The sequence below is a fragment of the Fukomys damarensis genome, unplaced genomic scaffold, assembly GCF_012274545.1.
Source record: "Fukomys damarensis isolate Sample0158 unplaced genomic scaffold, DMR_v1.0_HiC HiC_scaffold_10, whole genome shotgun sequence".
NCBI classification, from domain to species: Eukaryota; Metazoa; Chordata; class Mammalia; order Rodentia; family Bathyergidae; genus Fukomys; species Fukomys damarensis.
In genome coordinates this window covers 25942490-25961029 of record NW_022900922.1, presented here as the reverse complement: position 1 = coordinate 25961029, position 18540 = coordinate 25942490, and the positions used below count along the sequence as shown (strand labels likewise).

Here is an 18540-nt window from a genome sequence, read left to right as displayed (position 1 = left end):
GGGGAGAGGATACCTACACACACACACACACACACACACACACACACACACACACACAGCGTATACTCAATCTTTTGTATGATATATTTTCTTCAGAGTAAAAAAAAACAAAGGAAAATCACTGGTTTAGTTTGCACAGCATCTTCTTAAAAAGGAAGGAAGTTTATGTCCTTTAGTTCTGGTTAATTTTCTTATACTACTTCTTTATTATAAAGTTTTCACTCCTTTTTCTCTTTTTGAAACTCCTACTAATAGCATGAGAGTTACAAAAAATGTTCTTAATACAGGTGTTCTTAGCTTTTCTCAGTTTTGTTTTGTTTTATTTGGTGGTACTAGGGATTGAACCCAAGGCCTTGGCACTGAGCAACATCTCCAATCTTTTTCATTTTTTTTGAGACAGGCTCTTGCTAACTCAAGAAGTTGTCCACACTGGACTCCAACTTGTGATTCCTCCTGCCTCGGTCTCCTGAATTACTTTGTTCTCTTATATAGGTGTTTAACAGCAGAAGCTGGACATTGTGGTACATGTCTGTAATCCTACTGTGGACACCGGGTAGGCTGTCAGGAGAATTAGAAGTTGAGGGCAGCCTAGGCAACTCAGCAAGATTCTGTCTCAAAATCAAATTTTAAAAAAGGGCTGGGCATGTAACTCAGTGGCAGAGCGCTAGTCTAGCATGCTTCAGACCCTGGGTTCCATCTCCAGAACCTCAATGGGAAAAAAGTTAGTTTCTTCCACTTCCCTCATCTCTTGTTCCTCTGTGGCTTATTTAAATACCATTTTAGTTTATCTGCTATTCACTTTGAAGTCTTCTTCAATGGAACAGCATTCCTCAGCTGTCCATTCACACTTCAGAGTGCGGCACTGGAGATGAAGCACAGCAGTGTGGGAGCCTAGGTGCAGGCCCGGCTGGCGCATGAGGATAGATAACCCTTTGGGGCTCATCTCAGCAAGTCAACTCCAGCACCTTCTCAGGTGAGCTTCCAGTCTGCTTCAGGGGGAGGCAGGATGGCTGTCTGAGCTCTGGGAGCCAGGGAGGAAAGGGGCCCAAAGGAGCCTCAGTGCTGAACATGTGGACCTGCACTTGGTCCCTCTGGTTTGCACCTGTATCCACCTCAAACACATCTAGGCTCTTCAGGGCTCAGTGCCCCCTCCCCATGTTGCCTGAGGAGCTGGGACGGGGTAATACCTGGCCGAGTCAGGATCAGGGGTCCCTACCTTCTAACAACTGCCCTACTTTCTGCACCCCTTGTCCTTCAAGGTTCCTGGTGCTGTGCACCCTGAGCCTTTCTAGAGACAAGGCGCCCCCAGCACTCTCCCTGTCTGAGTGTGCTCCATGGGCTCTGTCAGTTTCCACTCACCTGTCTACTTCCACCTTCCAAACTGCTCCTGCTATTTCCTCATTCATTTTTGTGGATTTCTGAACTATAACTTTTAACTTTTATCATTGCTTCAGTGAGTTTTCACTAAAGATAAATGACTGCTCAATACACTGAACTAAATGGAAACTCTACATTAACAAAACTATTCTGATGTAATTATCCCATTCTCAACTCTCTGGGTTGTACCCAAATTACTTGTAGAATAACTAACTTAATAATAAGCCATGTGACTAATCAGACTACATAAATTGCTTCTGGAAAGTTTCTTTTAAAAAGGTACTTCTGTGCTCGCTTCAGCAGCACTTATACTAAAAAGGTACTTCAGGGGACAGGGAATTAACTCAGTGGTGCTGCCGCCTGTCTTGCAAGTGCAAGGTCCTGAGTTCAAATCCCAATACCAAAAAAAAAAAAAGTACTTCATCCTTTTCTATGCTAAATAAAAGGGCTAAGAATTAAAGAAAGATTAGTTTACAAGTAAGTTTTAAACAATGTTCCATATTTATTATTTCTACTATTTATATTTAGAGAAACAAGTTAATTAGAATTCAGAATTTCTACTGATTCTGTGAGCTAAGTGTGCCTGCTCTTAGCTGACCTTTCAAAAATAAAAAGCCGGGGATTGAGCTCAGAAGTTCCACCACTTGCCTTGTCAGCGCAAGGACCGGAGTTCGATTCCCGGTAACAAAAATATAAAAATCAAATCAAATAAAAAATAAACAAAACCCCTATCTCTCTTTTCTTCAATGACCCTGCCAGAAATTTCATCGCTCTATCTTACAGATAAGAAAGGTGACAATAGGTCATTTGCAAAAGGTCAAGCAGGTTGAAAGTGGAAGAGAAAAATTCAAGCTTAGGTCTCCAAAGGGCTTTTCATAATAACCCAAACTGTAATTCTATTAATAAATCTGAATTAACATATTCCAGGCTAGCTTTAAACACCAGAAGTGCATGCATGACTGTCCCACTGTGGACTGCACCACTCGGTGGGACTGTCCCACGCCACCCAACAGAACAGTCACAAATGTCCCACTGGTGGTTCAGAGTCACCCAGCAGCAGCAAGACATGGAAATTACACGGCTCCATCGTGAATATGTTAACTCAGTAATAATCATTTCAGGGTGAAAATATGACTTCAACTTAAATTCCAAGTCTAATGCCTAGATAATTAGATGCATATAATATATGCTTTGGCATTTCTGGATAAATATTTATTTTATGAAGACACTATGACTATTAATAAATACCTACATATGCAACTTTTTTGTTTGTTTGTTTGTTTTTTGTTTTTTGAGACAGGGTCTTACTATGTAATTAAGACTGACCTGGAACTCATTACATAGCCCAGGCTGGTCTCGAAATCACAGCGATCCTCCTGCCTCAGCCTCTCAAGTGCTGGGATTACAGGCATGTGCCACGACTCCTGGCTCATATGTAACTTTTTTCAGATGAAGTCTTAGAAAGTCAGTGAAAGTACTAGTTAATTTCTCACCCTTGAAATTCTGCACTGAAACTTTTAGAGTTAAAAAACTGTGAGGTCAGCTGACATTCATTTCCTGTTTACGTTGAGAAGTACACAACTTAGAAATGTGGGCCTATTACAGTGAGATGGTCACTTCTATTCACCTACAGATTTCAAGCTCCTGATTGTAAATCAGTGGTCTTCAACTGGTAAACTACTTTTCTGACATATTCAGAGTAACAGGCGTTATCAACAAAATTGTATCACATTTAAGTTCGTTAAAAAAGATCCACTAAACTTTCATTTTATAACATAAATTATAATACATTAATTAAAATGGATCGAGGTCACTGGGTGACAGTGAAGAAAAGCATGACAAATAAAATTTCATAGCTCTAAATCTTACTGCTTTCATTTGTATCTAATCATTTTATCAAAACCTGGGATTTGGTTTTATGTATTAAAATGTTACATGCTATTTCAAACAGTCAAATTTCCACTCCATACTAATAAAAACAGTCACACTATTCATGTAATTTTTGTATTCAAGCAGCTAAAAAACATACCAGGCATTAAAAAAAACAGAATACCTATGTACACACTTAATCGTTGCACAATGAATAACCAACGTTACCTAGTGCTGGCTCTGACTGGCAGAGCACTTCCTAGGCAGGTGTCAGGTGCCACTGCAAGCCCCTTGCCATAACTTAATCATGGACAACTCTAAGGATACTGTTGTTCTCATCTTACAGCAGGAAATCACAAGGTAGGGTCACACAACCTGCACACAAGCTGTCCAATCTGCTGCAAAAATTTCTCTCAAAGTTCCCAGACTTCCTGCCATGTTCCTCAGAATGCTTGAGGCATAATAAATGAACTCACTTCCATGACTTAACTTCTTCAACAACAGAGTATTTGCCTAACTTTTCCTTTAACACTGGAGACTAGTCTAGCCGCCACTAGTTCTACCACCCTCTTGGGAGAAAACTAGAGTTCCTTGTCTCCCACAGGCTGGTCTGGAAGTTCTCTAGGTCACAAGGCTCACCACTCACTCGAAAGTCCTCCCATTCTGAATGCGGCCACAGTGCTTCCTGTAACCTCCACAAGCCAATAAAGCTGACAGAAACCTTCTCCAGGAGGACTCACACACAAAAACTTCTGTGAACAATCTGACCCAGGGCATCCCCGAGCTCCTCAGAAGCCCTCTGTGCAGAGCCTGCACAGTCTCTCAAATTGCAGTTCCTCAACCACCCAAAGGAGTGGTTCACCTGGAAAGCCTCTTTTAGGCAATGCCGCTGGAATGTATTCTAGTTTGGGCTTCCCTATGACGGAGGCCAACAACAGTCTGCTTTTTGTTGTTGATGTTACTGGAGACTGAACCTAGTGCCTTTGCACTGAGCTACTTCCTTAGTCCTCTATTTATTTTTAGAAAAAAAATATTTCCTTTTGTTTTTTGAGAGGTGGTCTCCCTCTGTAGTTCAGGCTGATCTCAAACTCACGGGCATCCTCCTGCACCAGCCTCCCACGTGCTAAGATTACAGGCATGAGTCACTACATCTAGCTTATTTTTTAAATTTTGAGATAGGGTCTTCCTAAGTCACTAAGTTACCCAGGCTGGGCTTGGGCAGAGGACTTCTGCCTCTGCCTCCTACAGTGCTGGGATTATAAGTATGCACTCAGCTAGCACGCTGTATTTTAAACTGTCTCCCTCGGTGGTTCCTATGGCTCCTTATCAACTCCCCAGGCTGAATATAATCACTATGTATCACAAACTTTTACTAATAAAAAAAATTTAAAAAGAAAAGATGCACTTCTAACGGTCTGAAGAATCTCTGGCCTAAAACACTCGGTAAGCACTTCTGTCCCACCCAGTGGCATTATTTTAGAAAACTTCTAACAGCAATGGGATAATCTATGACTTCTACACATTTTTAAATGTCTTGTGTATCAGAGACCAGCCCCTCCCACCGCAATAGTGGCTCTGTCCTCCTCCTGCCACATCCTCGACCCTGAACTACTCTACTCAACTGGAAGACCAGTGGCATACTCTGTCCCACCTCTCCGTCTCCTCCACCACATCTACTCTCCAGCCTCAGCCAGCCTCCAGTGCAGACAGCCAGTCTCATGCCCGCTCACCGGCACCACAGACACACCTGCCATAGGCTTCAGAGATTTCCCACCATTTCCAGCCCTGCCCGAGACGGCCACGGTGGGTCCAAGAGGCCACAACTGGACTAGCAGGCTCCTGCCCTTAACTTCTGTTCCATTTCCACTTCAGGTAGGCCGTGAGATCATCATCGTCATTACCACTGGTACTTCAGAGCACTAGTAACCCTCACAACTCCACGAGACCAACGTTTTATTATTGCCATTATAAGACAATGACACTGAGGCCAAGAGAGTCCTCTGCCAAAGGTGCCATAGCTAGTTTATGACAAGACTGGCAGCCTATCCAACCCCTCTCCACAGCCTGGGCTTGGGTTGCTTCTTTCTTGACTCTTCTGTTAAGAAGGAGAAGTGAGAACAGAAAAGGCAGCACAGTCACTCACTGTTGGGGAAAAAGCAGACCCAGGCAGCTACTCAGAACACTTGCCGTTCACTCTGCTTCCCTCCATCTTGAGGCTACAGATGTGCATCTTCCTCTGCCCTTAGCTTTTTACAACTCTTCTCTATAAAATGGCAACAGTCAGCAATTTAAGAAAAGGCTGGGCGTGGTGGCACACGCCTGTAGTCCCAGCCCTCAGGAGGCTGAGGCAGGAGGATCACTGTGAGTTCAGGACCAGCCTGGGCTACAAAGTGAGTTCCAGGTCAGTCTCAACTACATAGTGAGACCCTGTCTCAAAAAACAAAACCAACCAAACAAACAAACAACCAAGCAATTTAAGAAAAAGTTTTGGAAATCTTCTTAATGAGCTTCACAGGTTGAAACCTTGGTATTTTATTGGTCCAATTTTATAAAAAATAGAACATGAAAGAAGTGTGGAAAACTTGGAGACTGAACAATTTTTTTAAACTCACCTCTTACTTTTCTTGTAGTTCTCCAGGTGTTGGAACTGTACATGTTTGCATCTTTCTAACTCACACTGCCCACACAAATCCTCCAGATGAAGCAGGTGATTTTCTACCTCCTCAAAACTGGCCTCTAAATGAGCTAAAAGTGCATAAGAAGAAATAACACGTGTCAAGAGTCAGAATTCCTGAACACGAAGTAACAAAAAGGAAAAAGTTTAAACTGTTGAGATTGTTTTGCATTTAACAATCCTTATTAAACTTTCCTGAAGCAAAATACACTGACCAACATTAAAGGACAATTCAAAATTATTTTCTGAGTAAGTTTCAATTATTTCCAAGAGGTACATGTAGCCGGGCGTGGTGGCGCATGCCTGTAATCCCAGCACTCAGGAGGCTGAGGCAGGAAGATTGCTGTGAGACCAGCCTGGGCTACATAGTGAGTTCCAGGTCAATCTCAACTACATAGTGAGACCCTGTTTCAAAAAAAACCAAAAAAAAAAAAAAAAAAGAGGTACATGTAATTTTCCAAAATACTTTATTAACCAGGATGAAAAAATAAACATCTTGATTAATCTTATATCTTAATGATCCTGTACATATGTGAATAAACAATTTTCACATCCTGAGAATACAGCAAAATATAATTAACACAAATTATACCAACATAATTTAATATTTATGACTTTAAGTATTTCAGCATTTGTTTGCCTCTAGCATATCGAGGACATAAATCTCTAAGGCACAGAGGATCTGCACAAATACATGGGAGGCCAGGCTACCAGGCTGGTCAGTGGGTGGGGAGAGCTCCAGCTCGGTCTGCTGGGTGACTCGTCTTTCCTCACATTACCCTGTCCCAGACCACAGAGCCCTACAGCTTTACTGGAACACAAACATCACCTGGTCAGATCTTTCACTGAAAAGATTCAAGGCCAAAGCCTGGAGAAACCAATCTAGCACCTCGCCCAAAGAAGACACATAGGTGGGAAAGGCAGCTCAATCCAAACAAGTTTCTTCCATACTATCATTTCCGGTTGACAGGATGCTAACTGAACTTACTTCACAGGTGTAGGGACAAGGACGACACAGAAGAGGAGAGTAGAGGTCACAGGTTTTAGAATTCAAATGGCCTCATGACCATTTACTGCGCACCCACTGACACCTGCTCGTCTGTCACAGGGACACAGGTGAGATGACAGGCCTGGTGTTCACGGAGACTACAGGAGAGGGAGACAATGCCAGGGGTGACACAGCAGGAGTGTGCAGGGCAGGAGCTCCCAGGAATGGCATCTAACCGTCAGGGTGAGCTTGGCAGGGATGGCTTACAAGTTGGGAAGTGACAGTGAGCCCCTCGCTGTTAGGGGATCTTAAGTGGAAGAACATAGCCCAGAGATAAGTTACAGGTATGAGTTTGTTGGGAAAAAATGAAAACATTATTGCTATTTCGATCTATTAGACACACAGAGCTTGTTTACATGTGCTCTTTACTGATAAACACAATTTTTATTTTATTGGTGGGAGTGGTTTAAGACAGAGTCTCACTATGTAGCCCAGGCTGGCCTCAAACTTGTAGTGATCCTCCTGCCTCAGCCTCTGGACTGCTGGGATTACAGGTGTGCTCTACCATACCCAGAGGACAAAAAAATTTTCAGTTTTAAGTAACATTTATAAAATTTCATCTTTATTAAGTTTTCTCTATGAAGAAAACTGGAAATACCCTGGGGAAGGCAGAGCAAAGGCAAGCTGACTGTGCAGCCTTTCAGTCTGGGGCTCACTCACATATAGGAGCTATGACACAATTCCTTCATCTGCACACGTTTTCACAGGACTTTCTAAACCAGTTCTTGTAGCATCTAGGTTAGGGGGCCAAATCCTCAACTTTCACCTTGCAATGCAGGTTAATAAGATAGAAATTTTGCATGTTTTTAATTCATCTTTCCTTGGTCTAGAAATACATTTTCTAATACCCTAAATTTTTACTTTACTACCTACCTGGGCTTATAAAAACTCCCTCTTCCATTTGGTAGGACCAAAGGCATAAAGGTATGAATTTTGGAGCAAAAGAAAATTTTAATGAAAAGTGAAAATGTGATGACAAGTAGTTTAGCAGTGTAAATGTGAAGCCATTTCAGGTGCTGACTTTTGTCATAAGAATGTATCACTGCACAACACCGCAATGTCTGGGAGAGGCTGATAGTGACATAGCTCACGCTGGTTTTCAATCTGACTTTGGGGCCATATAAAATAACAATATGTGAGATTATGGAATTTCTAAATAAAATGTTATGCAAAAATATAAATTTCAACCAATGATTAATTATATCTAAGACTCTGAAGAAAAATTTAAAAGGTACATAAAGAAATTAAATAAAAGGTAAAATGGTGTTAATTACATTCGCATTTAAAAATTTTTATTAAATAAAAAAATGACTAGGAAAGGGCCAGGGATTTAGCTCAGTGGTGCTGCTGCCTGCCTCACAAGTGCAGGTTCCTGCGTTCGATCCTGGGTACCAAAAAATGAGTAGGAGACTCCACCTGGAGAGCTAGTGCTACAGTACTAGCACTGAAGGAGCAATACTCATCTCATTCTACTGACAAGGTCTTACAACATACAAAAGACTGTCATAACTAATACATTATTTAGATGGAAACAAAGTCTTTGTAAATAGGGAAGGGTGAAGGGGTGAAGGGAGGGCAGGGGTAAGAGAGAAAAATAAGAACCAAGATGTATCATATAAAGGTACAAGATCCCAATGACAAATATAACTGTATCAATAAATATACCAATAAACTTAAGGGAAAACAAAACAAACAAAGGAGAGCTCACTATGCTTAGCGATAACTAGAATTTCATTTAATACCGAACCCATGTTACCGAGCACACGCCCTTGCCATCTGGAAGACTGGTTTAAGCCCACAAACCCTGCTCTGCCCCTCGAGGGAGCTGTGATGTGGCATCGCACCAGTGAAAGGGGCTAATAACACACATCTTGGCAAATTGTCAAAAGGACTGAGTGAGTCAAAGTACCTAAATTTAGCACTGACAGTAATGAAATGAATATACAAAAATGCACATGCTGAAATCTTTTCATAAAGATTAGCTAAATTTTATAAAACTCATTTCAAACTTATAGCCCTGTTGACCAACATAATGTAAGCAAGATCTAAGGATAGATTATAGTATCAGTAATATTTTCATTTTTTTCCTTACAAACTCATACACAGTACCTATAAATCATGCTGTGGAGATTCTTCTTAGACTTAAGATAGCCTTTATGTAAAGGAATTAAATTTCAATTGATTTTTTAAAAGAAAATAAGTAATGGAGTCATAACTACTCTACATTAGATAATATGTAATGTTCTTTTTACATTTTTAATTTTTATTTGGACAGATGGCAATTTCCATGCAGATTCTGGCTCTGCTGGTTGACTACAGAACTAATGGGGCCAGGAGCTTGAATGAGGTTGATCCTCAGGCAGGCCAATTCATTTCTTATGGGCTAAATCCTGTCCTAGATACAAACTTTACTTGGTGTGCCAGTCACTGTTCTGTTAATGACGGGGGACCAGGTGTGAGTGGTTCAGTACCAACTTGGAATTCCTAACAAGAAGGAAAGAAAGAAATATCCTTCTGAATAGGCTGACAGCATCATTTTGTTTTTGATTTTTTTTTGCTGAATGGCAAATTTCAGGATGCCTGGGGTAGCCAATGGTCACTTGTTACCGCCAAGTTGATATTTATGAATTTAGAAAGCTTCAAAGGCCACTGAATCTTTTCAGAAGCAAGTTAAACTCCTTAGCTTAGCATTCCTGGAAGCCATCACTCTCTGGCCACAGTCTACTGTAATAACCCTATCACCACTGTCCTTCACATATTCTTTCTACCTCACAGCAGAACAGGAGCACTCACCATTCCAGGGGCCCCCCAGCCCTGCCTCCTTGCTTCACCTGTCTCTGACGTGCACTCCTTTGCACCCCCATGGACTCCTCAGGCCTGGGCCTGTGTGAGCCCTGCCTCCAGCACACAGGCTCTCTTCCTTCTCTGCGCTTGCAGTCTTTAAACCTCATACGGGACTCGTCTTCTCACAGACATCGTGTGACCAGCCGTGTCCCGTCATGGCAGGAAATCAGTACAGGACTTAAAGGTAAATACCATGTTCTTGCAGTTTTAGCTCCTAATAGCTAGTCTACTGAATTCCATTAAGAACGACCTGTGGTGATAAGGTGACTCTATTACTCTAAAACATAAAAAAATCGAGAAAATAAATCTATGATTCATGTTTATCTAATTCAAATACCAAGAGCTTGTGATAAATTTTGTAAAAGAATACAAACATGAGCAGAGAACTTAGAAAACATTAAGCAACATGATGGTATTTTATTAATAGTATGTCAAACCAGGCCACATTATCAATGAGTTAAGCAATGAGAATTTTCTGTTTTAATTCTTAATAAGCTTGAGGGCCGGGGATTTAGCTCAGCGGTTCAGTGGCCTGCCTTGCAAGCTCAAGGACCCGAGTTCAATCCCCGGTACCAAACAAACAAACAAACAAACAAAAAAAAACCAAGCTTGAAACCAGTAACAAAATATAAAATTATATTTAAACACAAGTTTTATCCATTTTATATTAAAAACTTTATTTATTTTTATTTTTATTTTTTTGGTACCAGAGATTGAACTCGGGTCCTTGCGCTTGCAAGGCAGGCCACTGAACCGCTGAGCTAAATCAAATCCCCAGCCCTATATTAAAAACTTTAAAATAAAATTCTTAAATTATTACAACTATGTATGTATTCCAAGTATTTATATTGAATTTAACCTGGCAAAATGTTCCTTTTGCAACCTGCTTACTTCATACCGGAAAACCAGTTGGTAGCCAAATTTAGTAATCTGGTAGCCAATTTAGAACACATGTATGTAAGATGCCAGTAGGCCTCCAAACACAAACACCTTTACAAGGAGCTCAAGCTGCACCACTTTGCTCACTATAACACAGCATATGTCTCATTATAGTGATCAGTGAAAAAGATAGGTAGAATTTTATTGTGAGAAGCCATTTGGGAACGCCTGACAGCTGTTCAGGAAAGAGCTCCACAAATCTTTGTGAGAAGATTGTCCCAGAGGAAGAACAATTTTGCTTGGAATTTTTCTTTGTACCATTTGTTTCAAGTACATATTACCTGCAGTGTAGCTAATATATATGAAGAACAAAGGAGCACACTAAAATTAATTATTTTACACTTAATGAGTTCTTTTCTAACAAAACAATTAGCCTCATACAACAAAGAAATCTTTGGCTATGGTCCTGTAGGTCACAGAAGTGAGGTAATAAAGATCACAAGACTCTTCAAATGCTTATGTTACACTTTTATGTGCTAAGGTAATAAGCACATAATGGTAATAAGGAAACTTTACCAGGTGTGTTAACCTGCAAAAGCCATCATGGAACAAATGAGATCTATATAGTACACTAAAAGGTATGTAGAGAGAGTCAGTGTCCTCTTTGAAGGGTTTTAGCTCAGAAAGTAACCTGGACAATAAAATAATCTCGTTCATGAAATAACAGCTGTGTCAGCCCCCCTATTAGATGTCCTCTCAAATTCTGTATGGAAGAAAGCAAAACAATGATGTAGTAGGCAGGTCAGATCAAAAGAAAGACACAAACAGTATGGCTGCCATTCTCTGAGATCAATGTATTATCTAAGAACGAACAGAATCTTCTGTTCTAGAGGAAGGAAAAATCTTATAAAATAGCCCATACAAAATAAACAGAAAACTGAAAGACAAGCCCTTGATGATCTAAACTTCAATAAAAGAATAGTATTAGACTACCCTCTAGTGGAAATTTAACAGAACTCAATAAATATAGTACACTTCCCAAACATGTTTTCCTAGCATTATGGTAAAACTCACACTGTGGTTATTTCAAGAATAACAAAGCTATAGAATCTGGATAAAAGACTGCATTTCACTTTACATACTGTCTTTCAATGCACAGACTACCATATTGTTCATCTTACTATATTTCACGCTATGGCTTCCATTCCAAATTTTCTGTAGCACAAGCTAAACTGCAAAACATCCATTCAAACTCCACTGTCACAGAAAATGGCTTTGGAAATTTGTAAAGACAAGAGATTCCCATTAGTTTGTCAGCATCAGGATGGTTTATACTGGCCTGGTTCCCTGCTGCAGCCCCAGAGCATAAGATCAGCACCTGGCCCACAGCAGACATCTCATACATATCAGGAACTGTGCTAAGTGCTTTGCATTTGTCACTCATTTCACCCTCCAGCAGGCACAGTTAGCTCTGAGAGGACTGGTTTCAAGACCCCTGGGGAAACCTAAATCCTTGGATGTGCAAGTCCCTTATATAAAATAATACTGTATTTGAATATAACCTATGTTCATACTTTTGTGTACTTCAAACCATCTCTAGATTATTTATATTAGCACATTACAAAAATATGTAAACAGCTGTTATACTGTATTGTGTATGGAATGAAAAGAAAAAAATCTAAGGGCCGGGTATTTAGCTCAGTGATTCCACCTTGGCAAGCACAAGGTCCTGAGTTCGATCCCCGGTACCAAAAAAAGGAAAAAAAGAAAAAAGAAAAAGAATCTATACATATTTAACGCAGATGCAATTTTTACAGTGAATATTTTCTACGTGCAGTTGCTTGAATCTGCAGGCACTGAACCCGTAGATATGAAGGGCCAGCTGTACTCTGACCCTCATTTTGCAAATGAGAAAACTAAAACACAGAGCAGAGAAGGAACCTGAATGGACCTCAAAACAGGGAAGCTGTGGAATTGAGAAATCACTCCCAGATCTAAGAGTTCACAACTCTGTTTTCTAGTTTTTTGCATATCTTTATCACTTCTTTCTTAAATGACAAGGTACAGGCTTTTGTAAGCTGGATGGATCACATCTATAAAAAAAATCAATATGAATGGATTAGCCACTGTTACTTAATAACTCCTGAGGGACTAGGTAACCAGGAGTCATATTCACTAAGCTGCAGGAGAGCAAAGCTTAAAACATCATCCAAAGTCTGAATTGCTCACATAAAATAAATCCTTTGCTCTGTAATAAAGGCGGACCTTCCAGAGAGTAAGAGGTAAGCAGCCTGGAAACCAGAGAGACAGGATAGATCTTGTATTGGCTCTAACAGGGAAAGCATAAAAATTTAAAGTTAAGGTCAGTTACTATTTTTTCTAAGTCATGTTTATTTTTTATTATTGCTTGACTCTTTAAGACTTGTAGTACTATGTGTAAGTATTTACAGGAGATGACACCAGGTATTTTGGTTACCAAAAGGAAAATTCCAAATAGCATAGGAACTTTTAAAACATTAAGTGCTTCCAATATCCAAATATGTTGCATAAACTTATTAAAAGGAGTTTATAAAGATTATTTTATTAATATTTTTAAACTTCGGGTTTTCTTTTTCTTGAGACTGGCCTGGAACCCACTAAACCCAGTTTGACTAGCCTCAAACTGTCTCTCCTCCTGCCTCAGTCTCCCAAATGCTGGATTTACAGGTATGGACTACCATGCCCAGCTGACAAGGATTTTTTTGGGGGGGTACCAGGGATCAAACTCAGGACCTTGTGCTTATGAGGCAGGTGTGGCGCCATTGAGCTAAATTCCTGGCCCCTGACAAGGATGTTTTTAAAATCTAACTCACAAAGTCTGGCTTCACAATAGTTTCCAATTGCAACAGAAACACTGATCCCACGAAACTTAAGTTGCTTAGCTAAACATCTCAGAATTTCAAAATCTCTGAGCTTATGCTAGGTCAACAAATATCAGGTCTCTGAAATTCCAAGTATTCACTTGCTATTTTCCACGGTGATTTGTTCATTAAGTATAAATACCAGGCAAGTAACAGCAATAAATTAAACCCCAAAGGTAGTATATATTTATAAAGCTAATGAATAATTTAGCACATATGTGTGTATGTGCACATATCAAACATCTACATTTTAGATGTATCTTCTAAGCATATTAACTCTCCAAAAAGAGCTCTAAGCTAACCATATACTAGGGGTGGGGGGATAATTTACTTCATTTTGAAGTGATTATCTGCCAAGAATAGAATCTGAGAGAATTCTTTAAGCATTAATTTGCCCTTAGGGGTAGATATTCTCAGATTACTAAAGAGAATTCAAGTGAGAATTTTGGGAAGCCCATCTAAGCTCAAGTAAGAAGTCAAAATGCAGCTTCTAAAAAGTCACTGAAGGGCCGGGGATTTAGCTCAGTGGTTCGGTGGCGTGCCTTGCAAGCACAAGGACCCGAGTTCAGTCGCTGGTACCAAAAAAAAAAAAAAAAGTCATTGAAATCCAAAAATCAAAATTTTTCAAAAAATTAAATTCTTAATTGAGCATGAAAATGCAGTATATTCTAAGGAAAAAATATAGACTGTACTTCCTAAATAGAATTAACTATGAAAATAATACTTGGACTGGGGATTTAGCTCAGTGACATCACACCTGCCTCACAAATGCAAGGTCCTGAGTTCAATTCCTGGTACCAAAAAAGAAAATAATACTTGTGGCAAAATGCATGTAATCAAGAGAGTGGTATTAAAAAGAAATACCTATTTGTAAACAATTTATTCTCAACTAGGATGAAAAAAGAGGGAGGCTACTACAGGACAGCACCTAAAATAAACATGCCAATAAATAAAAAGCAAGTGATTCAGAGTTATAAGTAGGTAAGCTAAAAAGAAAATTCCAAATATCCTGAGGGCTATTTCCACTAGTTAGCTATCCCAAGGCTGGGAAGTATCACAACTCTACCTACAGCAAGTAAACAACATAGAGAGCCACCACAGCCACCTTACATTTCTCCTAGAAGCCAGTATCTCCCCTCCATGCCTTGCCTTCAGAGTAACAACTCCCTGCACCCAGAAGTATGTATAATAGCAGGAAATGGAAGAGTACTGTTTGAGGAGGTCAAATGACAGCTGCCATCCTGCAGCCTCATCACACACTGAGGAGAGTATCACCATGGTTGGGATTCTTTTTTCTTTTGTTTTGGTGGTACTCAGGACCGGAACCAGGGCCTTTGCACTGAGCTACATACCCAACCCTATTATTTTTTGAGGCAGAGTCTTGCTAGATTGAACAGTCTGGGTTTGAACCTGTGATTCTCCTGCCTCAGCCTCCCAGAGTGCTGGGATTCTAGGTGTATATCACAAGACCCAGCTGTAGGTCCACATTTTATTAACTGTTGGGCCTGAGCCAGTCACAACCTCTCCAAGTCTTCCATTTTTTGTAAAGTGGGGATAATAAAAGCCATGTTTTATAGGGTTTTCTGTGAGGATTAGAGGCAGTTATCTCAGTACCCAACAAACTCTGATATACAGGTATTATAAATGTTGACGGTTATTGCTAGAAACAGAATTCCAAGTGTCTTTTGTCTATTTTATTCATATACAGAAAACAACTTTTGTGATTTACTGTCTCCTCCATAAATTAATTTTGTGTTGCTTTAAGTAACGCTGAAAAACAGGAAGAGATGACAGGGATATTAACCTTTCACTTGTAGGACTAGATAAGGTTATTTCCTATATATTTCTCCTACTTCACTAACATCTTAAACTTGGATAGAAAATAATGCTGAGTGAAATTACAGGAGGCCATTATTTTGTCTAAGCTCCTATACTAGGCTCCAACAGATCAGGCTGAAAATAAAAATAGATTCGTTCATGCTAAAGTTCCACAGCACCAACTGAAACCTGTTTATCTGCTCTTTGAACAAAATCAAGATTAGAAAGATAAAAGCTAAATCTCCTAAACAGATGAGTTTCAATTGGCACAATAATGAAGTACCTTCTGCCTTAATCCTTACACAAAAATATAACCCAAAGTAACTTGATGTTAACCAATCATATGGGGGCAGGCAGGGTCTTGCTATGCAGTTCAGGCTGGCTCTGAACTCACTGTGTAACCCAAGCTGGCCTTGAACTCATGGAGATCCTCCTGCCTCAGACTCCCAAGTGCTAGGATTACAGGCATGCACCACTGTGCCCAGCACCCAGTCATTTTTCTATTGTTCTGTCTCCCTGTGCCCACCCTACAAAGAAATTTTAAAATGACCACTATGCTTTTGTTTCTACATCCTTCAGCCCTTTTTATTTGGTCTATAAATCAACCTCCTCTGCCCATTAGAGTACTCTATTTCATGGAATGAAGTGCTGCCCAACTCCAGAATCATAAATAAAACCAACTAAGAGTGTCGTCATCTTTTTGTCTTTTGATAATGGTAAGCCATAGTATTATCCTCACATCTTAGGTTGTCCAAAATAGACAATTTTCTGGATATAAAGAAAAAGAGTATCAACATAATCTATCCAAATGATAAGAACAAAAATAAACTTCCACAAAGTCTAAATTCAGCCAAGCAGGTACTTTCATTTAAATGGATTTGCCTATTCTCTTCATCGTATGAGGTGGGGGTGGGGGGAACATTCTGCAAGACGTGCAAATCTAGAAACCTAAATTTTAAAAGCAAGACCCTTTGGAACACATCTTACAGCCAGGACACAGTCACTTTAAACCTTTTTATTTTCTACATTTACACGTTTACACTGAAAACCTCTAATGTCACAAAGGATCCTGGCTCACCTTATGAATTAACAAAAGTTGTGCTTCCTGAGCTGAACTGCGGCAGGAAACACTAATGATATCTTTCAGAAATATTTCTATACTTAAATCATTTTCTGTCTAATCCTTAATCAGACTATAACACTAACTACAATTCACTATTTTCAAAAACAAGCCAGTTAACCAAGAATTAATGATTTCTTAGAAAGCCCTGAAATTAGACCAAGTCCAGTGGAGGCCGTTTTCATTCCTAAAAAGTGATGTACATCTGCAAATACCAAACCTACCCAGATTTGCTGTCATGGATTGCAGATCTGCTATTAACCCTGGAAGCTGCTGCAGCTGCTCCTGCAACTCGATCAGGCTCGTCTTCTTCCTCTCCCAGTGTGCAGAGAGCATAACCACCTCGCTGTCCACCAGCTGCAACATAAGCGAGAGGGCAAAGGGAAAACCCTTAGGTACAGAGGTAGTACAGTCAGTGGGGAGACTGGGTCCATGTGGGTTTTAACAATCCTCTGCTGAGTGCAGAAGTTGTTTTCCTTTTTAGAAAGAAACCCACATAATATTCAATACAGGAGATCTCAAATTATTGCTTGTATCAGTGCATCTTACCCCAGAGCTCAAAAATTACCTTAGAAATTACTAAGTATACCCTGTTTTTAAGAAAACCACTCATTAGAAAATCCAAACCTAGAAAAAAAATAAAACAAAAAACTACCAGTAACAATCAAGAGAAAATAAAAACAAATCCAAAACCTAATTAACAAGCAATTCTTTGCTTTACAAAAGGAATTCTTAGAAAATTCTTTAGTGCATTTCGAGTATACTATGGTGAATTTACATTTAAATAGGAACACTTCTCACGTAAAGGTAAATAGTTCTGTACATTAAAGAATCACCGGAAAAATGGTCAATTCCAGAAAAAGAAAAGAATTAAGTTAACAAAGGAGGAACTGAGATGTAAAAAGTCATAATAACAGGGTTGAGAGATGCCAGGCTAGCCCAAGATAATTCTTACTTCTTTTCCTGAAGACTAAAGAAAATAACAGTTACCAGTTTCTCCCAAACAATTTCAGTGTCAATGTGATGGAAGAGGAAAGGACCTAGAACAAGATGTAGAAGGAGCAGGAGAGGTCGTGGACCAACAATAAGGAAGAATTATGAGACACACCCAAATCCTATACAACAAAAATAAATGTTGCAAAATCCATTGTTTAAAGGTGAAAATACATTTGAGTTTTATATGCAAAATCACTGAGTTCACAGTTAAAAAGGAAAAGACAATTTACACTTTACAAGAATAAGATTCTTTAAGAGTTAATATCTGAATACAACTGACTCTAAATATCAATAAAATAGGAAAGAAATGTAGAAAAATGAGTATATCAAAATAAGATGAGAAGTTATTTGTATGTGGTGTTATGTTTTGTTCTTGTATTTTAATACAGTAGGAATCCACAAGTGGAATAAAGAACCGAGCTATAACATAAATCCTGTTTTTCACACAGCACCGAAGGATAAACATATGATCTCTCATGTTCAGGCCCCACCTGACATTGGACTTTACACGAAGCACTTCTTTTTTTTTTCTGAGATGGGGTCTTGCTGTGTTTTCCAGGCTGGCTTTAAACTCCTGAGTTCAGCTGAGTGTGGTGGCACAGGAGGTATGTGCTAGAGGCAGGAGGATCTCAGAGAGTCGAAGGCCAGCCTGGGCTACAAAGCAAGACCCTGTCTCAAAAAAACCAAAACCAATTTGTGGGCTCAAATGATCCACATGCCTCAGCCTCCCGAGCACCTGGGACCACAGATGTGTGCACCCCTGTGCCCAGCTTCATTAGCACTGTGTACTTCAAGGTGCCTGCAGTCAACAAGTCTTTATAAAAATTTCTGGAAGTAGCTTTAAAAATACCGATTGTGCTCATAGATACAGCTGTGATGCAGGGAGGCCATAATGCTTTGAAAAAAGGATCTCAATCCACAACTCACTTCTGACATTCAACCAGTGTCTTTAGAATAGCTTAATATATTTAACCTGGTGCACGGCTTATCTTTTAGAAAGCATGTTAAATATTCC

General features: G+C 39.7%; 1 protein-coding gene across 2 annotated transcripts in view; it reads right to left on the bottom strand.

Moving 5' to 3' along the window:
- The window catches only part of Dtnbp1 (dystrobrevin binding protein 1), a 110003-nt gene that overhangs the window by 74907 nt on the left and 16556 nt on the right, over positions 1–18540 (bottom strand). For both annotated transcript variants that reach the window (XM_019207327.2, XM_033761907.1), the window contains 2 exons: positions 16754–16886; positions 5859–5991 (listed from right to left, as the gene is read on the bottom strand). In XM_019207327.2, the coding sequence (XP_019062872.1) occupies positions 5859–5991; positions 16754–16865 (245 nt within the window). In that variant the 5' untranslated portion in view covers positions 16866–16886. The remainder of the gene's footprint in view (positions 1–5858; positions 5992–16753; positions 16887–18540) is intronic.